This window comes from Dreissena polymorpha, chromosome 1, assembly GCF_020536995.1.
Source record: "Dreissena polymorpha isolate Duluth1 chromosome 1, UMN_Dpol_1.0, whole genome shotgun sequence".
Lineage (NCBI taxonomy): Eukaryota > Metazoa > Mollusca > Bivalvia > Myida > Dreissenidae > Dreissena > Dreissena polymorpha.
Window position 1 is genome coordinate 10,908,248 of NC_068355.1, and position 21,764 is coordinate 10,930,011.

Genomic DNA, 21,764 nt, shown 5'->3' on the forward strand with positions numbered 1-21,764 from the left:
TAACCCACAAATGTTTTACTGTAACAGAACGTTTTTTAAGATAAGTGGTACAGGAAATACACGTCGAATATTTTTTAAAAGATATTTCTTGTTATATTTGAGCAAAAATGTAACCCGCCTCTCACCAGATTCGCTGAATGGGTCAAGTTCCCCACGGGTACTACTTCCCCGTACCCCCAAATGTTTTTTTCGTACCCAATTTTATTTTCATACCCAAATTTATTTTCCTACCCAATTTTTTTTCCCACCCAATTTTTTTTTCGTAACCAAATTTTTGTTCGTACCCAATTTTTTTTGGCATAAATTTTGTACCCAAAATTTTCGTACAATTTTTTTTTCTTACCCAAAATTTTCGTACCCACATACACAATTGTGGTATGTAGATGAACTTAAATTTATGCTTTTATATCCATCCTTTTCAAAAGCATCGTCACACCAGTACTGTCAGTACTTTGATTTAATACCACACCAAAATAAAGCTTTAAATGCCCCCGGATCGAAAGATCGGGGGTAAATTGTTTTTGGCCTGTCTGTCTGTCTGTCTGTCTGTCTGTCTGTCTGTCTGTCTGTCTGTCTGCCATTCATTCATTTATTTATTCATTCATTCATTCATTCATTCATTCATGCATTCATTCATTGTGTGTGTCCCAAAACTTTAACCTTGGTTAAAGTTTGATAACTTTTGCATTATTGAAGATAGCAACTTCATATTTGGCATGCATATGTATCTCACGGAGCTGAACATTTTGAGTGGTGAAAAGTCAAGGTCAAAGTCATCCTTCAAGGTCAAAGGTCAAATATCATTTTATTTTTCTTTCCTTAAACTTGAACCTTCGTTTAAGTTTGGTCATAACCTTTTTTTAATATTAAGGATAGCAACTTGATATTTTGCATGCATGTGTATCTCATGGAGCTGCATGTTTTGAGTGATGAAAGGTCAAGTTCATCCTTTAAGGTCAAATGTCAAATTTATGGCTTCAAAGCGGCGCAATAGGGGGCATTGTGTTTCTGACAAACACATCTCTTGTTTTTTACAGTTTTGATATATTCAAAGCTGACATTGATATTGTGTTGTATCTTATTGAAAATATTGAGAACGAGTCAGTTATATGGTGTGGTGATTTTAATTTAGTGTTAAATGCAAATCTTGACTATTTTTTATTACAAATCAAATAATAATAATGTAAAAACAACCAACACGTTAATAAACTTTATCACTGATACAAAATTACATGATCCGTACAGAGAAATACATGAGAAACGAAAGAAATTCTCCTGGCGTAGAGCGAATCATTTACAACAGGCAATGCTTAATTTCTCTTGGTCACGTATTACTTCTAACCCCATATCGAGATTGTAAAATCGGAATTAGCTATCGTTCTTACCATTTGGTTATCAATTAAACTTTGAAAATATTCCACATGGTTAAGGGATTTGGAAATTTAGCAACTCTCTCCTTTTAGAGAAAGTCTATATTACTTACATAAATAATAAAAACAGAACAATTACAATACAATATGCTCTAACAGTGTAAAAATTCGAAAATAGTTCATTTGTGTGAAATGCTAATAGAGATTTTCAAATTAATGACCACCTGTTCTTAGAAACTCTTTTGGTGGAAATTAGAGGCTTTTAAATTTAATATCGACCTTAAAAAAAGAAATGCCAAATTAATTGAAAACACGAGTTTATACAAAAATGAAGTTATTGAGAATAATTTGAATTAGGATCATGAAATGTTATTGATCAATCTCCAAAATGAATAACAATAAATAAGAGACGAACAAAATAAAGGAATATAATTCGTTGATAAACTAAATGGATAGAAAATGGAGAAAAAACAACACATTTCTTATGCAATTTAGAAAAGTACAATTACACTTACAAAACAATACCTTTCTTAGAAACGCTTGATGGGAATGTTATATATGAGCAATCAAAATTTTTAAAAGAAGCAGAAGTATTTTATAACAACTTAAACACTAATTCACCTGAAATAAAATATATTGACACTGAAAGCTTTTTAGAGAATCCTAATACTAATAAATCAGGCCCGGAACAATCTTTATCATTGGGAGGTACATTTTGTACGCGACACCTTTTTGTCATTGTGAATTACAATGGCTTAAGTTTTATAAAAATGGTAGTACACATTTAGGAGTTCTGTGACGAAAAATATCGTTGGCCCTTAACGCTAAATTGTTACATTGTACATTGACCTAAAGACATTAACTAAATAGCATAGGAAATGTACGCAACTCGTCGCCTGATTATGCATTAACGTGTGGATTTCCTACAAAACCTAGTTAGGCATTTAAACGTTGCAGAGTATAAAACAACTAACACAATTTGCTTTTTAACCTTGAATTGTTACGTCGACCTTGCAGAATTGCAGCTGTAGACGACACGCCGTTTTGTAATGGTAAATACATATTTGAACTTACTTTAAATTGCATCCAGGCAGTTATGCAGCGGTAAAGAAATGCAGACGGACGCAGCCTACCATAGGCGAAGGATATACCCTGCGCGAAGGATATACCATGCGTGAAGGATAAACCCTGCGTGAAGGATATACCCTGCTTACCTTATCTTGGAACAGTTGAAGCGATTTGACATTTACTAGTTTGCACAAGCCGTGCTTCAACAGGGGGAACAGTTCTGTTGATAAGTTATATTGTATGATAATGGGTGACAAAACATCAACCAAATATAATCCTAAAGACATACACAATACCAGTATCACAGTATTTTTGTTTAATGCATCTAAATTGTAACGCCAGTACCAACGCAATTTATTGCATACATCTAAATGATAACAACAGTAGCACTACGTGTTTATTATATGCATCTAAGTTATCACACCTGTTGCAACATTTTTTTATCACAGACATCTAAACGATCACAGCTTTTGCAACATATTGTTATATAATGTATCCAAATTATATTTCCAGGACCAAATTATTTTATTAAATGCATCAAAATGATAACACCAAATAACAATTCATTTTTAATAAAATGCATTTAAATAATACCATCAGTTGCAAAATATTTTCTATTTAATGCATCTAAATAATGGTTTGTTAAAGGAGATGACTGTTCGTCAATATTCATTCGGAATGTAATTAAAACAAAACAATTCGCGAAATCACTTAAATACAGAAATAAACGAAGACAGTTACGAGAGCTGTAAAGCTTGATGCCCGCGTTGCTGATGCTCTTATGTAGTCGCCGATGTCACGGGTCGCTGATGCTCTTATGTAGTCGCCGATGTCAGTGGAGTTGATGACGTGGACACCTAGCACGAAAAAGCAGGCAATATTGCTATGATGCTGTTTGTGTATGTGTGTGATAACGCGTAGCAATTAATAAATCAAATTGTTACACATATAATTTACGCAATTAATACAGTATTATGTACCAGACCTATGTAACATGCAACACTTAAAACGTTTTTCACGTACATGTGTATGTGACAGTGACCTCTCAGCAAGCAACACATTTAATGCATACAAAATGACTTCTTGAAAATCAGGAAAAAATGGCCAAATAAATAGAACTTCCGTCTACTATCACAATTTGCATATGATTAGTAAACACCAACTTCAGGTGTCCACTGTGACCTTGACCGTGATGCGACTTTAAGTCGAAATAACATTGTAACAGATGCCAAAGTTACATTGACTATTGAAATATACAAGAATTATTATCAAAATTTAAAGTGTCTACCTTGACCTTGACCCTAAAGAAAGTGACATGGTTGTCGCACACGACCAGTTGCCTTGAATGATTATAATTTCTGCCAATATATACATAATCTAATCATGCATAACGAGTTATGGAGATGACACGAACATATACTTACACTATATGAATATAAAAAATATGCAAAAACTTCATAGTGCCCACTGTGACCTTGATCTTGAAGCGTACGAAATGGTTGATGCACACAACACGTCATATTTATATTGATGGTTTGTGCTGTTTCATTTCGAAATCCCTTAGGGATATGAAACAAACTATAAGTGTTCATTCTGAAAACAAAGTCAAATAACAACAAGAATCCACATGCAAACAAATAACAATGTGCAACTTACCTTTTGAAAGCAGATCAGCGGTGACGTTTTTAACGTTACTCTCGAAGACGGGACGTGTAGCGTCGAGAATAAAAAATGTGTCGTAACCTGAAACAGCGGGTTATTATTAACACAAATTTCTAAACGGTAAAATAATAATAATTAATATTTTTTCATTGATGGTCTATTTGAATTGTATTGCGTGAGTAAATATAACTGAATGAGTCAATCAGGAAAAGTCTGCGACACGTAAATCTAGTGAGGGGTACACTGATCTAGTCTGTGACACGTAAACCTAGTCAGGGGTACACTGATGTAGTCTGTGACACGTAAACCTAGTCAGGGGTACATTGATGTAGTCTGCGACACGTAAACCTAGTCAGGGGTACACTTATGTAGAATGCGACACGTAAACCTAGAGAGGGGTACACTGATGAAGTCTGCGACACGCAAATCTAGTGAGGGGTACACTGATCGCGTTTGCGACATGCAGACCTAGTCAGGCGACACTGATGTAGTCTGCGACACGTAAACCTAGTGAGGGGTACACTGATGTAGTCTGCAACACGTAAACTACATTGATGTAGTCTGCGACACATAAACCTAGTGAGGGGTACACTGATGTAGTCTGCGACACATAAACATAGGAAGGGGTACACTGATGTAGTCTGCGACACGTAAACCTAGTGAGGGGTACACTGATGTAGTCTGCGACACGTAAACCTAGTAAGGGGTACACTGATGAAGTTTGCGACACGTAAACCTAGTGAGGGGTACACTGATGTAGTCTGCGCCACGTAAACCTAGTAAGGGGTACACTGATGTAGTCTGCGACACGTGAACCTTGTGAGGAGTTCACTGATGTAGTCTGCGACACGTAAACCAAGTGAGGGGTACACTGATGTAGTCTGCGACACGTTAACCTAGTCACGGGTACACTGATGTAGTCTGCGACACGTAAAACTGGTGTGGTGGTACACTGATGTAGTCTGCGACACGTAAACCTAGTAAGTGATACACTGATGTAGTCTGCGATACGTAAACCTAGTGAGGGGTACACTGATGTAGTCTGCGACACGTAAACCTAGTGAGGGGCACACTGATGTAGTCTGCAACACGTAAACCTAGTGAGGGTTACACTGATGTAGTCTGTGACACGTAAACCTAGTGAGGGGCACACTGATGTAGTCTGCGACACGTAAACCTAGTGAGGGTTACACTGAAGTAGTATGCGACGCGTCAACCTAGTGAGGGGTACACTGATGTAGTCTGCCTCACGTAAACCTAGTGAGGGGTACACTGATGTAGTCTGCGACACGTAAACCTAGTCAGGAGTACGCTTATGTAGTCTGCGACACGTAAATCTTGTGAGGGGCACACTGATGTAGTCTGCGACATGTAAACCTAGTAAGGGGTACACTGATGTAGTCTGCGACACGTAAACCTAGGGAGGGTTACACTGATGTAGTCTGCGACACGTAAACCTAGTCAGGAGTACGTCGCTTATGTAGTCTGCGAAACGTAAACCTAGTGAGAGGTACACTGATGTAGTCTGCGACACGTAAACCTAGTCAGGGGTACACTTATGTAGTCTGCGACACGTAAACCTTTTGAGGGGTACACTGATGTAATCTGCGACACGTAAACCTAATCAGGGGTACACTGATGAAGTCTGCGACATGTAGACCTAGTCAGGGGTACACTGATGTAGTCTGCGACACTTTAACTTAGTTAGGGGTACATTGATGTAGGCTGCGACACGTAAACATAGGGAGGGGTACACTGATGTAGTCTGCGGCACGTAAACCTAATGAGGGGTACACTGATGTAGCCTGTTACACGTAAACCTAGTGAGGAGTACACTGATGAAATCTGCGACACGTAAACCTAGTGAGGGATACTCTGAAGTAGTTTGCGACACGTAAACCTAGATAGGGGTACACTGACGTAGTCTGCGACACGTAAACCTAGCGAGGGGTACACTGATGTAGTCTGCGACACGTAAACCTAGCGAGGGGTACACTGATGTAGTCTGCGACACGTAAACCTAGCGAGGGGTACACTGATGTAGTTTGCGACACGTACAACTAGTGAGGGGGACACTGATACTGTCTACGACACGTAAACCTAGTGAGAAGTACACTGATGTAGTCTGCGACACGTAAACCTAGTAAGGGGTACACTGATGTAGTCTGCGACACGTTAACCTAGTAATGGGTACACTGATTCAGTCTGCGACACGTAAACCTAGTCATGGGTACACTGATGTAGTATGAAAAACGTTAACCTAGTGGGAGGTAAACTGATGTAGTCTGCGAAACGTAAACTTAGTTAGGAGTACACTGATGTAGTGTGCGACACGTAAACCTAGTAAGGGGTACACTGATGTAGTCTGTGACACGTTAACCTAGTAATGGGTACACTGATGTAGTCTTTGACACGTAAACCAAGTGATGGGTACACTGATGTAGTCTGCGACACGTTAACCTAGTCAGGGGTACATTGATGTAGTCTGCCACACGTAAATCTAGTAAGGGGTACACTGATGTAGTCTGCGACACGTAAGCCTAATGAGGGGTACACTGATGTAGTCTTCGACACGTAAACCAAGTGAGGGGTACACTTATGTAGTCTGCGACACGTAAACCTAGTCAGGGGTACACTGATGTAGTCTGGGACTCGTAAACTACACTGATGTTGTTTGCAACACGTAAACCAAGTGAGGGGTACACTGATGTAGTCTGCAAAACGTTAACCTAGTGAGGGGTACACTGATGTAGTCTGCGACACGTAAACCTAGTGAGGGGTACACTGATGTAGTCTGCGACACGTAAACCAAGTGAGGGGTACACTGATGTAATTTGCGACGCGTAAACCTAGTGAGGGGTACACTGATGTAGTCTGCGACACGTAAACCAAGTGAGGGGTACACTTATGTAGTCTGCGACACGTAAACCTAGTGAGGGGTACACAGATGTAGTCTGCGACACGAAAATCTAGTGAGAGGTACACTGATGTAGTCTGCGACATGTAGACCTAGTGAGGGGTACACTGATGTAGTCTGCGACACGTAAACCTAGTGTGGGTACACTGATGAAGTCTGCGAAACGTAAACCTAGTGAGGGATATACTGATGTAGTCTGCGACACGTACACCTAGGGAGGGGTACACTGATGTAGTCAGCGGCAGGAAAATATAGGGAGGGGTACACTGATGTAGTCGTTTCTGTAAAAACTTTGCTTGCTCTAAATAATCTAATAACTAGGTGTTACGTTGATCCACCTATAAATTGCTTCCCACAAATTATTTTGGAAAAGAATAACCTGAACAACAGTTGCATGAATAGCAATAACCTGAACAACATGTTGCCAAGGAAACAATTAAATGCAGTTTGGTCAGATGAAAGAATGAAAATTATTGGTCCACCTTTAAATTGTAAACACTCTTTCATCCGATTGTTTCACCGGGTTGTTGTTGTGCTTGTCTTGGGTTTTTTTAGTTTTTTTTCGAGGGTGTTTGTGTGTGTGTGTGTGTGCCTTATTTGTTTAAGTGAGTGACGGAGGAAATAACACCTGACATAGTGTGTGAGAAGAAAAAGTGTGACTGGAGTAAGCAAACAGCTATTGATTGAGAGGATCAAGCAGTGAGTGCGGTATGGGTGCATAAAAGATAATGTTTGGTTAAAATAATGAGCGCTCAAGTAAGGTTGTCTATGGCAACGATGTCAATAGAGACTGAATTACCCAGCTTTTTGGCGTCCTTTGAAGTGTAATACACACAGAAGTCGAGCGCTAGTCCGGTAACGAGCACCTGTGTAATCCCGTTCTTCTTCAGAACGTCGTTCATTTCTGTGTGCGAAAAACCGCCATTGTCGTAGAATCCGGAGTACGAATCAACCTGCAAGTACAAGAGAACAGTGAAAACTTCATTCACCTTATAAATCGAAGTTCTTTCTAAAAAAGAACTCATGTTTCACATGATCGCAGTCGAAGGCATCCACACTGTATGAAATTATCTTAAGTAAATGCTAAATTAAATACAGTATAGCCATAGCCATATTGTTCACTATGTCTGAAAAAGTTGATAATATATTATGCTTATTACAAATGTACAATTGTGTCTGTTCATATCGGTAAGCGTCTGATATTACGTATACACTCGCTAAAATTAGAAGAAATTTAGATCTTTTATCAATTAACAACATTGCAGAATTCGACTAGTTTCGACCATAGCTCACGAAGATCATCTTTGCCGCTAACAGAAGGCAATTCTGCGCCAAGTGTGCAATTATCATTTTCTGCGCACCAAAACAAGCGCACAGAACAAACGCTAATTGTTCATACTTCCGATGGCATATTTAATATACGCTTACCTGGCAGTGGTATCCTTTCTGAACAATGACGTCACCCTGTTGTATGCTCATGTTCGCACTGATCTTCGCATCTGTCGTGTTGATGACGCAATGGTCCGGCCAAAGCGTCTGAGAGATATTGTACTTGACGACACATCTTGGGTCGTTTGACGTACACAATTCGCCTGAAATAGAAAGTGATTATTCAAATTGTTAGTTTATTGAGACATATGACTGATCTCCGGGCTCTTGAACATAAACAAATCGTTAACATCTTTATAAAAAATCTGCAACAGAAAATCACAACGAACAACAAACATTTGAACGTTCCGACTGGCTCTGAGCATAGCTCAAATGAACACATTGAGTACGGGTCCGTTACTGGAGGTTCGAACACCTGCATGTCACGAATAATTGAGACCAAGGTCATTATCTACGATTTAAAAAATGTGATAAGCCTAAATAAACCACACATAATTTCCGTGAGACAGACGTTTGACACAACATGATGCTAAAGAGCTAGAGTGCAACGCTCGTGAGGTCAATCCGGATTCCGTATATATAAGCTGTAGGGAGCACCTTTGTCGTTGTAGGTCAGATTGATGACGTCATAATCTTTTTTGCCGCTATGCTGGGACGCAAATGACACGTGATTCCAACAGTGCCAGTCCTGAGTGAACACCGTCAGTGCGATCAGCTTATCGTAATGAGACCGGATGTTGTTTATAACGGCTATGACTTCATTGCCATGGCCGACAGCAAGCGTCCCACCATATAGAAAACAATTCTGAAAAAGCATTTTATATATCAAAACAATATGAAACGATTTTTCTTATTTTCATTGTTTGGTCTATCGGCTAAATATGAGATTCATGATTGCCTAAAGAGCTCATTTGATTACTAGAAACAATGACAGATACCAGTTCCGACAGCTTTGTGCCATGGCTTACAAAACTGCCCCTTATCAGAATGATTACTGCTGTAGCTTTCAATTAATTACTGTGATATGATGATGGTCTGATCAATATTGAATTCAACCGAGACGTTTTGGTGACACACGACTTTATTTGTTGGGTCAAGATTATAAAGAAAAAGGAAATATGTATCTTTCGGTATTTTGCCACTGTGTTCATTATTTCCTGGCAAACAAAGGCCAATATCTCGAGTGTTTTTACAGCGTTCTTGGACTTTTCATGGCTTTTGCACATCCACATGCTGTGCTTGTTTGGTAAGGATCGGATGAAAAAATTAAGCTTAAATATTTAAAAAGAGCCTAACTTCCGTGCTTTTCTCAAAGTGACAATATCTCTGGATATCTTGTTTGGATTTAGTCCATTATCAAAGCAAGTTTAGGGTAAGAATGCGCAAACAATCACGTCTCTTTTTAGTCCGCCTTTTTGACGGACAGATCGGCGGCATATGGCGGTAGACGGACGACAAAGGAGAGGTATCCAATACCAATAGCTTACCAAGCACTTCGTGTTCAGGTGAGATACGAATAACGGTTTTGAGGTCTGATACACGCGGGACTGTAACAACTAGGACTTCCCATATACGAAACAACCCACAATAAACAAATCCACATTTTACTGAAATATTACTGGCATCACTTCGTTTGAGAAATTCGGTGTGATCAAGAACAACAATTTGGTAAAGAAATATAGCGAAACTTTTGGGTTATGTTTACCTGAACATCGACTACAATTAGCGCCGTCTTGGCCTCATACGAACGGACGAAACCGAAGACGCAAAAGAACACCACGACACTGAAATGAATTTTAGTAAGCATTCAATGTACCACTGCATGCTTTAATGAATATTAATGTTGCTGCTACTACTACTACTACTACTACTACTACTACTACTACTACTACTACTACTACTACTACTACTACTACTACTACTACTACTACTACTACTACTACTACTACGACGACTACGACTACGACTACTACTACGACTACGACTACTACGACTACGACGACGACTACGACTACTACTACTACTACTACTACGACTACTACTACTACTACGACTAGACGACTACGACGACTACGACTACGACTACGACTACGACTACTACGACTACGACGACTACTACTACTACGACGACGACTACGACGACGACGACGACGACGACTACTACTACTAGACGACGACGACGACTACTACGACTACTACGACGACGACTACGAGACTACTACGACGACTACGACGACGACGACGACGACTACTACTACTACGACGACTACTACGACGACTACTACTACGACTACTACTACGACTACTACTACGACTACGACTACTACTACTACTACTACTACTACGACTACGACTACTACTACTACTACTACGACTACGACTACTACTACTACTACTACTACTACTACTACTACTACTACTACTACTACTACTACTACTACTACTACTACTACTACTACTACTACTACTACTACTACTACTACTACTACTACTACTACTACTACTACTACTACTACTACTACTACTTCTACTACTACTACTACTACTACTACTACTACAACTACTACTACTACTACTATTACTACTACTACTACTACTACTACTACTACTACTACTACTACTACTACTACTACTACTACTACTACTACTACTACTACTACTACTACTACTACTACTACTACTACTACTACTACTACTACTACTACTTCCACTACTACTAATGATAATGATATAATAATAATAATAACATAAATGTATTTTTATAGGAAAAATACTGAAATATACAGCGAGAACGCACAGTTACCCGTGTGAGAAAATAATAATATCGTGTCTATAAAATATATTTTCAATATTCACGTTAACAACAATTAAAACAAATACTTAAGTATTTAGCACCATTTGTCTCAATATTTATTGGGAAAGAAAAGTGGAATACATGTTGATTCAACCATTAGTCGTTTGCAGCATAAAACCTTTTGAATCATAGTCAGTCCGAAGATTCAATATTCAACAATATTGATCTCACATATATATTGCAATTAATTATAATGCTCTTTACATGTTTATACAAACGGTTTGTTGCATACAAGTTTCCAGTAATTAATATAATATTTCAATAGTGAATGCGTCCTAATTTATTCCAAAGATCGAAGTAATTTAGAGTGCGAAATTATACTCAATTGAATGAAAAACGATCTTTATAAAGAGGGTCCCAGACTTAAAGCGCAAAAATGTTTAAATACTGCGGACGATTTAATAATTTAAAAACCTCTTATCTTAATTCTTTCGCGAAGTGATCTAATTTCAATTTTGCCAAATATAGAATGAAACAAAACCATAAAACGAATAGAAATTCAAATTATACCAAAGATTAAATAAATTACAGGTTGATCGTGGCGGGATGTCTCACATTGTTTACCTTCATATGACAATAGTTAAAGCATTATGTTTGTTTTAATCAAATATAAAGAATGCATGCATTCGGAGAAGTCAACCAATTGACACATTATAAAATATTTGGTTCGGCCGTTCGATGTTTACATTTTTACGCGAGTAATGTGTGTATTTATGGAAAAGCGTTAAGACACAGTCCAATATGACCACGGACGGAAACGGCAGTCCTGGATCGTCCCGTGGACCTTTTGCGATGTGTGAGCGTCGACGGTCTTTCAAAGAGCATCAACCCGGAGACAACACGGCATCCGCACGGATCAACCTGTACCAACACGGAAATAGCGTTAGCAACACGCAATCAACACGACGCCCACACGGATTGTCCAGGCAGAGCTATTAGAGATTAACACGGCTGAGAATCGTATAGCCCCGGATAAACACGGACCAGCAGTGCATCAACACATACTATCCCGGACCTTTACGCCAACGACAATGACAAACACGGCAGCAATACGGACCAAACACGATCTGCATCGAAACGACAATAACTTGTATAAAAACATGTTGATTTTCGGCTATTCAGTCATTCTGCAATCGGATCTCGAAGGTGTAACCGGGAATGCTCTTTTTGGCACATTGAAACGAGCAATGTTTTATTTTGATATGGCACTTTAAAGCATAGAGATTTTCAATTTATTATAACCACACATCACATAATCTTGCTCATATTATTATCAAATGATATTCATTTCCTAAATTTCACAAAATATAAATCCACATAATAATGTTGACTTTATAATTATGACTAAACTACATGAACATTACAGGTCCATAAAATAGATCGTTCAATCACAGTGCCTCTCTGTCAGGAAACTGAGCTGAAGAAGGCCCGAAGTTATTCGCGTTGGTTCTTTGTGGTTCAGTTTGAAGAAAGCTCCGAAATCCCATCCATGAGCTGATTTTCGTTTTGCTATAGTCCTGGTTTGATGTTATGATTGTTGTTAGCAGATGCAAGAAAGCACAATGGAAGTCACTATCTCTGGGGAGTGCAATATTGTAGTGTGTAGACATCGAAAGCGATGATCAAGAATCCCGAACGCGTTTAACGCACTACGGCGTCCCCTGGATAGGCGGTAATTGAAGACTTTGTCGGAATGCTTTGTTTTTCTTCGAGAAAGGTAACATAAGCCACTTCTTCAAATCAAATTCGTCATTCGCAGCAATTTAGAACGACATTGGTTTGTCCTCGTTCTGTAAATCAGATAGGTACAACAATTCCCTGTCAATGGTTTGCTTCCGTTCACTGCTGTTGTACAATTGAGCATCAAAATTGCTGCCTACTTACGCCCAACTATTATTGTAGGCGGTCTCGACCAAGGCCATGATGATTATAGAATGGTAGTTGATGCACAAGAAGCACGCCGAGGATATTGTATGGCGATGTTCTTCCCGCCCCAAGACATCCATACAGTTATGCAGCTTCCATCGGTCGCCGAGCTGCTTGGCGATGTTCTTTCACTCATATGACGTTTTATGACAGGAAAAAAGTTCATCATCAAGTGTCGCATCGCAGACCTGACGGATGATCTTGAATATGATGTGTTTGTGCTGAAGCCATACATTAAAGAGTAGTAGCTGTCTCCCTATGCAAGAAACCGCAATGTTATTGCCAATTTTAAGCTATCTGTCAGAAGACAGAAGCTTCATGAAGTTTTACTTCTTCGGCTTGATTCTTTGCTCAATTTTAAATGAAAGCTGCAATATTTATAGAAATATTAAAGTACGTGTAATGAGGGCATTTGTTTATTAAGTGTACATTCCATACTCTAAAACATGTTATAGTGAAGACATTTTGTTAGTATAAGTAACAGACAGTAAAGAGACATTTGATGTAATGAATTTTTTTAAACACTTTCCTCCGCTGATATCTATTGTTTACACTATGTTGATCGGAATGCAAAAAAACACATAGATTCTTAAAATAGGGTGGGGATTGCTTCGATAGATTTTGGTGAACTTTTTAAAAAAAAGACAGTAAATTCAGTTTAAAACGACGATCAGATCAGGTAGTATTTAAGACTGAAATCTTCACGGAGTAAAGGGCATTTTCCCTGCAAAGTTCACGAACCTCGATACCATAATTCAATAAAACGTATAAAAAAATATCATTACCGTGCTTGCCGTTACATTATGCATTAAAACTAACTGTCCAGCGCCGTTTGAAACCTTTGTTTACATACATTTCAACTAACTGACATTTTAAACACACGAGTGATTTTATTGGTCCAATGCGGAGTTGTGTCTTTACAACAGGAGATTTCATTCATAAATACTGCCTGATCAGTGTCAACTGGGTCATGCGAGTTGTGTATCGTGTTATTTCTTAAAAGTTGACCCAGCATGTGTAAAAAATATCGCAAGACATATACATTTCCAGAAAGGAAATTCATTTCTGCGTTGAATAAGACCGAGATCGTGAAAATCGCTGCACAATTGATGAAGATATGGCTGTTCAAAGCGATGCACCCCGTTTTGGGGTGATTCGGAGTTGCATACCTTGTTATATATATATTTGATAGTGATTTTTTTTCCCAGAAAAGTTAATGTTTCGTTATAATGATTATTTATCATTCAAAATGATGTTTTCACTAATTAATATCATAGCCACACGCTAACCACCTGTGTGTCAGGATCCCTTTATATATCTGATAGCCCATGCGCAGGTTATTTTGGCGAGCCATTTTCTAACCCAGATGGCTCTTCTTTGCCTTCTATTCACCGGTGTTGATAAGATCTTTTTGCGACATTTCTTTTTTTCTGTCTCATCTTCGCTTTAGCAACAATACTGTTTTCATCTTAAGGTGTTTGCAGTAGAAGCTGGCATCGCATAAGCATCAGCTTGTCCTCGGTCGTCATCTCATCGCCCATATTGCATCGCCGGTGATGTGAATATATGAACATCTGCCATCGTCAATGTTATTTCGTGTTCATCCATGATACTCAGTGTGTGTCACCGTGTTCATCCATGAGGGTCCCTTGTCTTTCCGACATCGTCCGTGTTCTTGAATGAAAGCCCGTGTATGGGCCGTGTTTTCATCGTGTTTGTCTGTGCTTGCAACGTCTTCTCCCTTAGTAGCCGTTCTGATCCGTGATGGTAACGATAAAATCGCCGTATTCCGTTTAACCGCCCCGAAGGTCTTGAGACAACCGTACAACTGCCGGCATTGTCCTTGATGGTCCGGAGTCTTAAATTTGTTCCCGGACTGTCAAGGACGAACACGGATAATTAAGGCATTAATACAACTGTCCCCGGACGCCATACGGCATCACCACTGCAGTTGAACTTCCCGAAACTGCCGTGTTGGCCTCTCAAATGTACATACCCGAACATTCCAGGACCTACACGGATCGACGCGGAGCTACACGGCGGCTATACCGTGCACATGCCGTATCTTGCCGGCTTTGAGCCGTGTTGATCTGCAATCTATATGGGACTAGGGCTTTTAGGTTATATCGAACATATAAGTTAACACTTCTTATGTCCTTAACTATTCGCAATTTATTTTATAAGTAATTCAATTTTATTAATTTTATTTAATTTAGAACTAGTATTTAAGGAAATATTACTATAACTAAGATATATTTGGAAATGTATTTTCAGTTATATCGTATACCGTAAGTATAACTTTCAAAACTTTATATAAACTTTAAAAATAAATTTGCTCAATTTTAGAGAACATGCTTTTAAAAATAAAATACATCCATACCATATTAATGTTTATTCGCTTAAGAATAAACTATCTTATTCAACGCAAAGGCTATTTTCCACTCTAACTCTAAAACACCCCTCTTTATGAAATGCTATAGTCCACACATTTAGACTCGTCCACTTTTATAAACCGCTTGTTTTCCTCGCAGTCATTCCTTTTCGAGCTGACCAGTAAACTGAGTAAGTCACTGACAAAAATAAATGTTTGAAAATTGGAACGGATTGTCTGATCTCGTTTACCGTTCTTGGTTTGAAAAAACGGTATACGAAAAACGAAAAACGAGTGGCGTTTGCGGGATGTGCTGCTGTCTTGGGGAGGTAACTCTTTAGTGGCTTTTTGCGCGTATTTTTCTCCCTGACATAAGACTTAATCACTTATTTCCATCAGCATGACTTCCTACGTGCTTTTTTCGTGGAGGTAAAGACACGCCCGTAAGGGACAAAGACGTGGATATTTTCAGTTGTTTTTCCAGGTATTGTATTTTTCCAATTTAAAATGATCATAATCTTGACATCGAACGGTTTTCCAACGTACCGGTATTTCATGCCGATCCAGCCGATTAGATAGGGCTATAAATAGCCTCTTATAACACTTCTTGTTCTTTGCCCCTATGCTATGTAAATTCAGTACTTATTTTACAAAAAAACAAATTCGTTCTAATCCTATTATCATTCGGGAGTTCCTTACATTTTAAGAGCTGCAATACCGCGTCCCCTGGGTCCCGTATTCCTATTTGTATTAGCCGTTAGACCCGCATGACAATTTAAGGACACAATAATCGGCGGCGGCTGCTAAAATGTCCCTATGTTTTACTTTTAACGTCACCTTGCATAATAGAATAAATAAATAAAAATGTTTTAATCTTATGGAACGGTAAAGTGCAAGGTGTCTATTATATAATTTCCAATTCGTTCGATTAATAACAAATACATGTTGCATTTAACAACAGCATTGTTATATGTCTAGTGATTTTAGCTCTAAAACAAGAGTTATAACCAAACACCTTATATGAAACCGCTTTGCACTTTAAGAAAATGAAATTAACTTAAATATAATTAATAAATGTGCCAATTTAATAACTTATTAAACAACATATTTAATGTTCCTGACAGAGCGCCCAAGATATAGTTAATGCTAACAAGATATATACATTCCAATGATATTATAACGACGCTTAATATTATTTCCTTTAAACGTTACGTTACTTAAAGAAGGCGAATAGCATGCGTCAGGCCTATAGAATCTACTTGCACTCGTTAAAATGTTCCGTTTAAGACCTTGGTTGTCTCCTAAAATGAAACTCAAATTCCATTATAGAAAAGTGATTACATTTGTAACAATACGTGTATGATTTGCTGAGTCAATGATATATATGAGGAGCGCGCCATCAAGCGTTCGCTTGGATGATCTGTTAAAGTACATTTTATTTTATTCGTTTTATACACATCCAGTTCATTTTAACAGTCCTTCAAAAAATTGGACAAAATCTGTACACCAAACAAAAACGTTATTAAAAATAAATAAATAAATTTGTAACAACGTCAGAGTTGTAACTTATAAAATAAAATCCATTGACATAATGTACATGTACTATACTACGCGTTGATTTTTCTGTTATTTGAATGATGTGTTCTTGCAAAGAGTTTCAAATAATTTTAGAATTGTTATAAGCAAATTTTCTTTATTCTATAAAGGGAACACCAAATATTATCATGCTGATACAATTTAAAAAGAACTCAGTGCGTGAACCGATAGCTTTATAACAACATAAATTAATACATTTAGGACCAGTGTCGCAGCCGACATTTGCAACTTGTTGCAAATCACTGGTTTGATGCAAGAACTGCATGGACACCTGGTACGAGAGCCCGCCGCCAGCCAGTTACCCGAAGTGTATGAGCCAGGACGGCACACGACGTGCCATGACAGGGCTTTATGAGGCCGTGCATGCTCTTAGGAATAATTCACCATACTAATTGAATGTACATGTTTATATATATATAGCAATAATGTGGATTTTTTATTTCATTTTTTAAACAGATATGAATACAGTGTAGTAAATAATTCGATTTTTGTTTATTACTTGAAGAGAAAGGCTACGCCGAACAAAGATATTTTATTGTGCATTGATTATTGTAATGCATGTTATACATTAACTCAAATCCCAATGACTTGAAACAAAAACAGGCATGTATATTGGTATATAACTTTACTGTTGATCTATTCATTATTCCATTAGACTAGCCAAGACTCGTCTATTCTTCCTCTATAATACATGTAATAGTGAACATTTTATTATTCAAAATAATAGTTTCAAAGGGAGGAAACTGCGCACTAAGATTAATCATGAGTTATCATCCAAATAAAGCTGCGCAGCGCCCCTCGTTTTCCGTTTTCCGTGTATCGTTTTATCAAATCAAGAACGATAAATGAGAGCAGGCGCTTTGTTTCAATTTTCAAATATTGATTTTTTTAAAATTTAAATTGAAACGAAATAGGAATAGACACACACGTTTCGTGTTTTGTTTTTTAATATTAAAACGAAAAACTATATAAAAAAGTCGCTTTGTTCTTTGTTTTTTGTATTTGTTTCGGTTATAAGAAAATCGGAATATGAACTAATTTGCGTTTTTTTTCGTGTTTCGTGTTGTCGAATGCAAAACGAAAAACGAAAAGACGGTATGTACACGGACCAGATAGGCCGACCACGCGTTTGGTCTTAAACAATTTGTCTGAAGTATTATTTTAATTTCATTTCGATGTTTCTGTAAAATTTCAAAATGTTTTTCGTACTGTTATTTATTATCTAAACATTTAGTACATATATTTTTCAGGGAAATATAAATATATTTTGGATTTTAGATATAAGATTAAATATCAGATAAGATATAACATAGATCGATCACGTGTCTGTATGATTATCGATATTTGAATCTATAAATAAACAGCTAAAGTCTACTTCAACCATTTGTTTGTGGTGCATTTTTTTTACATTTTGAAAGCTGTTCGTGTTTCACTGGGGATCTGTTTATCTTAATCGGGATCTGTTTATCTTGTTCGTGGTTTGTTTAGTTAACTTTTGTATTATTAAGCAAAGCTTAAATTCAGCGACAATTTTGTGTCTAGTTAGCGAACGGGTATTTTAGTGAATAATTTTGTCTTGTATGTTGTTATATTGTAAACATGAGTTTATGAATTTCAATTATTAACAAGACTATTTTCATGGTTTTATAATGCCACCACGTGAAAAAAGACGTCGTGCGGAAGTCGCGCAAGCGCTTCAAGCCATGGGCGCGGAACTGTGTGGCGGAAGGACCACTTCCTGTGGCCGTGGTCCTTTTTGGCATAGTTTCCATGAACACACTTCCCTTCTTGTCACAGGGATTTGACACTATATACTGCTTTTTCCCGCCGTTCTCGGGGGAATCTGTTAATACAAATCGTCCCAGCCTTGACATTTAAATGCCAAACCTTTTTAGTGAATAAATTGTGTTTAAATATTTTCTTGGTGTTTGTCGTTGAATAAATAAAGCATTTACGGCAATATTTATACCCTAATATTGAATTTTGATATATTATAACATGTCATGCTTGTAACATTATATGCAAATAAACATAATGCATGTTTTGTTAAGCGTTATCCTTAAAATCTAAATGTAAAATAGATTAGATAAATTAATTAACCAGTCATTTATAATTTCAGAAAAAAATGCGTTTTTAAAGCAATACCATTATTATCCACCTAACAACACTAGGCACATTTGTTACTAGTGTATGATGTTTTATTGTTGTCTAAATGTTTTATTTAAGTTATATTATATCCAAGTGTATGTGAAGTTTTTTTGCACATATAAAATTTTGGTATTAATAAGATAATAGTGTTTAATTTACTATCAAAATAATATTTACAAAATGTATATGTTAAGATCTAAATGCTGTTCTATTAAATGTTGAGTGAAAAGGACTTTAATATTTGAGGCAAATATTTATACAGCTGCATGAGCGATATAAATATGGCAGCACGTGTCTTGAGGACATCAGTTTATTAAATGTATATTCCCTACTCTCAAAAATGTTAAAGTAAAGACATTTTGTAAGTAAAGGTACCAGACAGTAAAAAAAAGACTTAATGTAATGCATTATTTAAAACGCTTATCCCCGCTGATATCTATTGTATACAAGATGTTCATTAGAATGAAAAACAACAACAATATATTCTTAAAATAGGGTGGGGCTTTGCTTCATTAGTTTCGTCATTTGATAACCTTAAACCCAAAGTTCTGTTCCAAACATTCCCCTTTACTACAGGTATATTAAATTGGCTCAAGTGTAGACAAACCGTCATTTTACAAGGAAGTCTTTGATTCAATAAAAAAAAATACAATACCATGTATATTATATGTAGAAACTTTAATCTAGTGCTAGGTATAATGTTAAATAAAATTAAATATAAACATTTGAAAAGTAGAAGACAAGTAAAAGACTTGTTATTGGGGTCAATATTTTAAAGGGAACTGTGTGATACTTTTAGATATATTAATGATGAGAAAAAAAGAAACACTTCTAGACGCACTCTCCTGTTTCGACCTTTTTCCCCTTTAAGGAATAATACGATTGAATATATTTATAACAAGACTATTGTAAAGCAATATAGTCCCCTACCGGCTCCACCATTGTCAGAAATTTCACCATTGTCAGAATTTTTATTTATTCGTTGCCATAGAAACCAAAATTTTTGACGTAGGAACAAAATGAAATGACGTGCATAATGTCCATATTGCCATCTACGTATCTATGTTTCAAGTTTCATGAAAAAATATTTAGAACTTTTAAAGTTATCGCAGGATCCAGAAAACCACCATTTTCAGTGTATTTCTAGTCTATTTGTTGCCATAGCAACCAAATTTTTTTAAGGAGGAACAAAATGGAATGACGTGCATAATGTCCATATTGCCTTCTATCCATGTTTCAAGTTTCATGAAAAAATATTAAGAACTTTTAAAGTTATCACAGGATCCAGAAAAGTGTGACTGACTGCCGGACTGACAGTCTGACAGACAGACAGAGCGCAAACCATAAGTCCCCTCCGGTGAAACCGGTAGGGGACAATAATGCGAGAATTTAAACAAGATAAAATCAGAACATTTTATTACTGTCCATGCTATTAGTTTTTATAAGATACAAAATCCATTGTTTAAATGTAGACCATCGGATTGATACAGTGTTAACTTGAAAGTGCTATAAGGTCATGTTATTAATATTCATGTAAATGTATTTATTTTAGAACTCAACTAATATACAGGTACAACCGTCTTTTAACTGTAATATGAATTTGCATTTCATTAATATTTGCAATTTCATTGAGGGCAACTTGTATCGTTATCTTAAGACCCCATGGATGTATGTCACTGTTAGTTGTCGTTAATAAAAAAGGTGGATAAAACAGTTGACACTGAGTTCCAAATAACAGTAATAGTTGTAGAAGTAGTAGCAGTAAACAGTAGTAGTAGGCAGGAGTAGTACTTAAAGAAATAGAAGTCGTAGTATAATAAAAATTAGTAATTATACCTGACTCAATTTTAATATAATTTCATTAAACCTGGGAAACCGGTCTACGAAAACTATTTAGTAGAAATATAGGAAACGACCTAGTCGTACAAGTAATAAGCCCATAACAACACAATACTTACGCTTTCAGAAACATGTTATAACTATAATGTAGTCCAACAATAGTAGTGGAAATTACAAGCCTACAATCCCCATGTTTACCAACACATTCCTGAGCTTGTAAGTATAGTGCTCTCAGATTTTATGCCACTTTAAAACATTTTATTTTAAAGGATGAATGTATTTTTGCATTTATTGACATATTGTAGTTTCAAATAGATCAAATGCACGTACCACAGGTTATTTTTGCATTAAGAAATACTGTAAACGGTTGCAGTGCAATGTATCGGTTTCGATGTAAGAACACTTATTAAATAAAGCAACATATTTTTATAGAAAATTCATATTTTGCTTATTAGAAACTTGCCATTTGATATGGGGTGGTAAATGGTTGACTGCATCATATATTCCAATAGACAAACACTACATCCTGTTTGAAAGGCGTCCATAAAATGACTTGACCACTGTATAGAAATATTAGAGAAGAACTAGTAATAAAAGTACAATTATTCGTGGAAATAAATATAG

The 21,764-nt window shown here is 36.9% G+C and overlaps 1 protein-coding gene across 1 annotated transcript; it reads right to left on the reverse strand.

Annotated features, from left to right (window-relative positions):
• Positions 1-1,198: 1,198 nt before the first annotated feature.
• Positions 1,199-21,393, reverse strand: LOC127870986 (nicotinamidase-like). Its single transcript, XM_052413600.1, has 7 exons — positions 21,260-21,393; positions 10,112-10,190; positions 9,004-9,211; positions 8,446-8,609; positions 7,817-7,970; positions 4,095-4,181; positions 1,199-3,295 (listed from the first exon to the last, which is right to left on the reverse strand). The coding sequence occupies exons 1-7, from the start codon at positions 21,271-21,273 to the stop codon at positions 3,150-3,152; spliced, it is 852 nt and encodes a 283-aa protein (XP_052269560.1). The 5' UTR covers positions 21,274-21,393; the 3' UTR covers positions 1,199-3,149.
• Between the last annotated feature and the right edge of the window lie 371 nt (positions 21,394-21,764).

Bases quoted from the DNA above. Each gene is read 5' to 3' on its own strand.
- LOC127870986 (XM_052413600.1), bottom strand. The intron at 8,610-9,003 runs GTGCTCCCTACA...TTTCTATTTCAG, and splicing joins TCTGACCTACAACGACAAAG to GCGAATTGTGTACGTCAAAC. The intron at 7,971-8,445 runs GTAAGCGTATAT...TTGTACTTGCAG, and splicing joins AGAAAGGATACCACTGCCAG to GTTGATTCGTACTCCGGATT.